Source organism: Emiliania huxleyi (assembly GCF_000372725.1).
Source record: "Emiliania huxleyi CCMP1516 chromosome Unknown EMIHUscaffold_17, whole genome shotgun sequence".
In the NCBI taxonomy this organism is placed as follows: domain Eukaryota; phylum Haptophyta; order Isochrysidales; family Noelaerhabdaceae; genus Emiliania; species Emiliania huxleyi.
Window position 1 is genome coordinate 1,056,276 of NW_005200881.1, and position 5,177 is coordinate 1,061,452.

Here is a 5,177-nt window from a genome sequence, read left to right on the forward strand (position 1 = left end):
AATAGAGGGGCGGGGGGCGCCACCCCCCGCCTCTTAGGGAGGTGTCCCCCCCCCCCCCCCCCCTCAAAAAATTATTAAAAATTGCGGGGGGGGGCGGCCCCCCCCCCCCCAATATTGGAAAAAATTTTGGGGGGGGTTGGCCCCCCCCCCCTTAACATGTGGTTGAAAAAAAAGTGCCCCCCCCCCCCGGAAAGAAATTCCCCCCCCCCCCTCCTTTAGGGGGGGGGGGGCCCCCCCCCCCCCCAGCAGAAGAGTTTTGTTGCGGGGGGGGCCCCCCCCCCCCCCCTTCTGCTGCTGGGGGGGTCAGACCCCCCCCCCCCCTGCAGCAGGGATGACTTTAGATGTGCAGGGGGGGTACCGAGCAGTGTGCGGCCGCTCTGTGTTGCGATGTTGCGGATTCCGGATATGTTCGGTAGGTGCGGATTGCCGACTTTCGCCGGCCTTCTGCAGAGGCATCCTAAGCATGATCCTAAGGAGCTAAGGTCAGCAGCTCAGCCCCCTCGGCGCCAGGGATCGCGCGGGGCGCAGCACGCCCTGTGTCTTCTGCGCGAGCTCCGAGTCCCTGGTTTATCAAGGTCCAAGTAATGAAACGGGCCTCGTTTTTCTTTGTACGCCGAATTCACTGGTCTCTTGGCAACTCACTCACCCCACAGCACTTCGCGTATCCGCGCACTGAAGACGGGCAGTGGCCACGCACAGCGTTTATAGAACGCGGTGTTTACACTCGAGACACGAGAGGGGAGAGCCGTCTCTCTGTGCTTTTTCTCGGTTTTTCGAGGGGAACACACTGATCATAAACTGTATCTACAAAGATAAAGCCGTTATACTGCTACACTGCACAACCACAAGCCACACAACTGCCGTCTGGGGGGGCGACCCCCCCATCTTTGTTTACCGATGCGTCCTAGAATGCAAAAACGCATTCTAGGACGCACTTTTCATCTCAAAGATACCATGTGTCTCGGGTACACAGGGCATTCTAGGATGCGATGGCTGTCCTGGAGATAGCCGCGCCGTGTCTTTTGTTACGCGTTCCATCTTAGACGCCACAAGCATCTATATATGCACAGCTGTTCTGAGATGGCACTTGCATACTAGATCACATTTTACTATACTTGGACAGGGAAGCGTCTCAGGAGACACCGTGTGTCGGGTGCACCGGGCACCGAGGGGGGAGCAGGGAGCCAGGGAGCACGAAAAGGCGGTGTGATCTCTCGGCACCCCCTGGGGGCCCTGCCTTGAGTGCTCGTGTGAGGTCTCTCCTCGCGGCCTGCCCCTCCTGGAGAACCAGGTTCTCAGCACCGCGCATGCATCTGCTCGCGCCACGAGCTCTGGGCGCAAAGACCAAAGTTGCATGCACTGCTTACGACGATCCGACGGCGACGCCGCCTCCCCCCCCCACCAACCAGTTTGCGCGGCAGGTAGCGGGGCCAGTTCGAGGCTGAGGGCGTGGGCGTGCGCCTAGACACGGAAGACAGCGTACTTCCGAGAGTCGGCCAGCCGCGCGGTTTTTCTTGTTTGACTTGGCGATTTGAGGGACCGGGCATCCCGACTCGCTCCTCGCTCCTCGCTCCTCGCTCCTCGCTCCTCGCTCCTCGCTCGGTGAGCTGTCGCCCACCAGCGCGCGGCGACCGCGCGCACACCGTGCCCGCCGGCTCGCCGCCCTCCTCACCACCCGTCGGCGCTGTCCGCAGGCATGTGAGTCAGAACGGCGACCGCGCAGCGCGCACGGGTGTCTTGCTCGCCACCACCCTCTCGCCCCCGCTCCGTGACCGCCGCCGCCCGCGCCACCGCCGCCGCCAACACCGCCTCGCGCCTCGCGCCTCGCTCTCGCCGCCCCCGCCGCCCGCCCTCGACCTCGCGACGGCGTCCTTCTGGGGATCTGCGGGTGGCTTGCCCGCCTCGCCGCCGCCCCCACAGCGTGACCGCTTCCGCCGCCCCCACAGCGTGACCGCTTCCGCTCGATCGGTGAGCCGTCGCCCACCACGCGCGCTCTCACGGCGACCGCGGGCCGCTCATCGCCTCCGCCACGTCGCAGGTGTTTGATCTGGGCAGGAAGCGGCGCTGGTGACGGCAACCGGCAGCCACGTGCACGGAGTGCTAAGCGAGGTGCCTGTGTCCAAGTCTGAGTAGCCCGTGGCCGTGAGTGGCGTCAGGGGCAGTGTTCTGTGACTGTGTCCTGTGCGTGCTGTTCAGTGTGAGTCGGTGCAGCGGTGGGCCTGCTGCCGCTGCCACACGTGAGAGCCGCTGTCCGTGCCCCAGCACGTTGCGCGGAGAGGCTATAGGGCGCCCACCCACGAGTGCTCGGGTGGGCGCGCCGCGGCTGTGCGAGTAGTAGCGCAGCAGCCGCGGCGCACAGCCGGGGGCACGGCCCGCCGCGCAGCGCTCGCCACACCGGGTTTTCGTTTTCTTTTTTGTTTTTATACGTGCGTGTATTTCTTGAGATCCACACGCTGTTCAAAATATGCGCGCGTCTTCTGAGACACGCGCTGTTCACAGTATGCACGGCGCGTCTTTTGAGACAGCAACGCCAATCGGAGATGCCGCGAGCAATTCGGGATGCGCGGAGCAACTAATATAGACTCGCGCATCTTAGGATGCTCGAGCATACCGAGGACAGCGAGCGTCTAAGTAGGAGGCCTACTAGACGCACTCTAATCCAGAGACGCATTCGGTAAACAAAGATGGGGGGGTCGCCCCCCCAGACGACTGCGCTTCGCGTCAGAGGTCAGTGTGTGTGGCGGGCCGGGTGTGGTATAAAGTGTATTACAGTTACCATGCATAAAATCGAGTGGCCTAGCATGCCGGCTCGCCGACAGTCCCGCACACACACACACTCACACACCATCTCTACATGATACGGCTTCGCCTCCAACGCACTCAAGTCTGACCGGCACTGTATGGCGTTGGGCCAGAGCCCACCGGCGAGAGAGCGGCCCTCGTGCTGCTCTTCCCGAGAATGGAGCTAGGCGCGACAGCGCTTCGTCAGCCACTGCAGCCGCGTCAGTGCCGGACAACGTCGGGCATCCGGTGGATTACCGCGTCGCGCTCGTCGACGCCCGCCTCGCGAAAGAGCGACGAGTAGTCGAGCGGCGTCAGGATGAGGAACTGTCGGCCCGGCTGCTGCCGGAAGATCTCAAAGAGCAGCTTAAGCGACGCGGCCTGGAAGGACGAGTCCATGTTCTTGTCGAACTCGTCGAGCGCGCGCATCGGCGTCGCCGAGAGCTGCCACATGGCGAGGACGAGCGACAAGGTCGAGAAGGCCTGCTCGCCGCCCGACAGCGAGCGGAGCGCCGTCGTCGAGCGGGCCGCCGCGTCGCCCGCCCGCGGCGCCACCTGCGCCTCGAGCACGTCCTCCTTGTGGTCGAACCGGAGCGACCCGCCCCTGCGGCACGGCACGGGCACAGGCTCGTGACGCGTCGGGGCTGCTGCTGCTGCTGCTGCTGCTGCTGCTGCTGCTGCTGCTGCTGCTGCTGCTGCTGCTGCTGCTGCTGCTGCTGCTGCTGCTGCTGCTGCTGCTGCTGCTGCTGCTGCTGCTGCTGCTGCTGCTGCTGCTGCTGCTGCTGCTGCTGCTGCTGCTGCTGCTGCTGCTATCTCCGCACAAACATGCTGTTCCCTCACACACACAAACTCATGACGACGCGGCGGGGAAGCGGACGGGCCGTGAGGCGTGAGGGGCGCACATCGAGCGGCGGCTCAGGTGCATCTGGAAGTCGGAGACGGCCTGCACGCCCTGCGCCTTGAGGAAGCGGCGGTGGAACTTGTACCGCTCCTGCACTGAATCCTCCACCACCTTGGCCGTCGCCTTCACCGCCGTGATCTGCTCTTCGTGCTCCGCCATCGCGCGCTCCGCGTCACGCTGCGCCTGCAGCAGCGCCGCGTAGGTGGTCTCGCCGCGGTTCTCGCCGCCCGCGAGGTGCTCCGCCTTCTTGAGCGCCGCGCGCATCTTCTGCAGCCGCTTCTGCACCGCCTCGACCGACTCGCCGCCGCTGCTCCCGGCGCCGCCGCCCGCGGCCTCGGGCTCGGCGAACTGCGACGCCACTCTCGCGCGGATCCCCTCCGCCTCCTCCTTTGCCCGCTCAACCTCGAGCTCTTGCTCACGCAAGGCGCGCGCCTGCCGCTCCGCCGCCTGCCGCGCCTTGTGCACGGCGCCGTTGGCACGCTTGAGCTCCTCGTCCAAGCCGCCGTCGCCCTCGGCCGCGCCGCGCCCGCCGAGCGAGCGCACCTCCGCCTCGGCCAGCTTCTGAGAGCGCTGCAGCGGCGGCACCGCCTCGCTCGCTAGCCGCGCGGCGCCCTCGCGCTCCATCTCCTCCTGCGCGAGCCGGCCGATGTCCGACTCGATCTCGGACAGGTCCTCCTGCAGCAGCCGGAGGTCCTCCTCCACGTCGTCGCGCAAGCCCGCCTGCTCGACGCCGGCCATCTGCCGCTCGGCGGCGCGGGCACGCTCCGCCGCCTGCCGCCACCGCCTGCCGAGCGCCTCCTCCTCCTCGCGCCCGCGCGCCGCCTCGGCCGCCGCGCCGCGCGCCTCCTCGGCCGCCTGCGCCGCCTCCGCCTCTGCCGCCGCCTGCCGCTGCTCGAGCCCGCTGAGCACCGCGGCCGAGTCCATCCGCATGAGCCCGCGCGCCGTGTGGCTGCCGGTCTGCTCCGACGCCTCGAGCTCGCCGCGCAGGTAGTGCTTCATGCCGTCGGCGTCGAAGGCGACGAAGGGCACGCGCTTCTTAAACAGCTCGCGAGCGTCTGTGAGGCCGCCGATGAGCAGCGCCTCGGGCGAGTAAAAGTTGAGCAGCGCGTTGAACGCCTTGGGCGGCGGGGGCGGGGCTCAGCTGGGCCGCGCTGGAGCCGGGGCTGAGGTGGTGTGCGGTGCCGCCGTGCCCGGGGAGCGCGGCATCGGAGGAGCGGCGAGTGCACGCCTGGTCGTCGTCCACTTCGACGGCGTCGAGGACGGAGGCGACGTCGGGGTGGCGCGAGGGGGCCGGCTTGAAGCGCGCCTCTCGCTGCTGGACGAGGATGCGGACACTGCAGAGCTTGGGCGCGTGCGTCTGTGGGCCGGGGTGGGGGGTGGGGTGTGGGCACACGCTTGAGGGCCGTGCGACCGGCGGCTTCCTGAGCGGTCATCCACGTCGCCTCCTGCGCCGAGCCCGGCGACAACAAGGGATGCGGGTAGACCCTCGCTGCCT

The 5,177-nt window shown here is 67.0% G+C and overlaps 1 protein-coding gene across 1 annotated transcript in view; it reads right to left on the reverse strand.

Annotated features, from left to right (window-relative positions):
* Nucleotides 1–2,752: 2,752 nt before the first annotated feature.
* Nucleotides 2,753–5,177, reverse strand: part of EMIHUDRAFT_462777 (hypothetical protein) — a gene marked incomplete at its 5' end in the record, with an annotated part of 5,178 nt that continues 2,753 nt past the window's right edge. Inside the window, 3 exons of the mRNA XM_005784631.1 lie at nt 2,753–3,385; nt 3,684–4,798; nt 4,926–5,039. Coding sequence (XP_005784688.1) covers nt 3,004–3,385; nt 3,684–4,798; nt 4,926–5,039 — 1,611 coding nt within the window. The 3' untranslated portion in view covers nt 2,753–3,003. The remainder of the gene's footprint in view (nt 3,386–3,683; nt 4,799–4,925; nt 5,040–5,177) is intronic.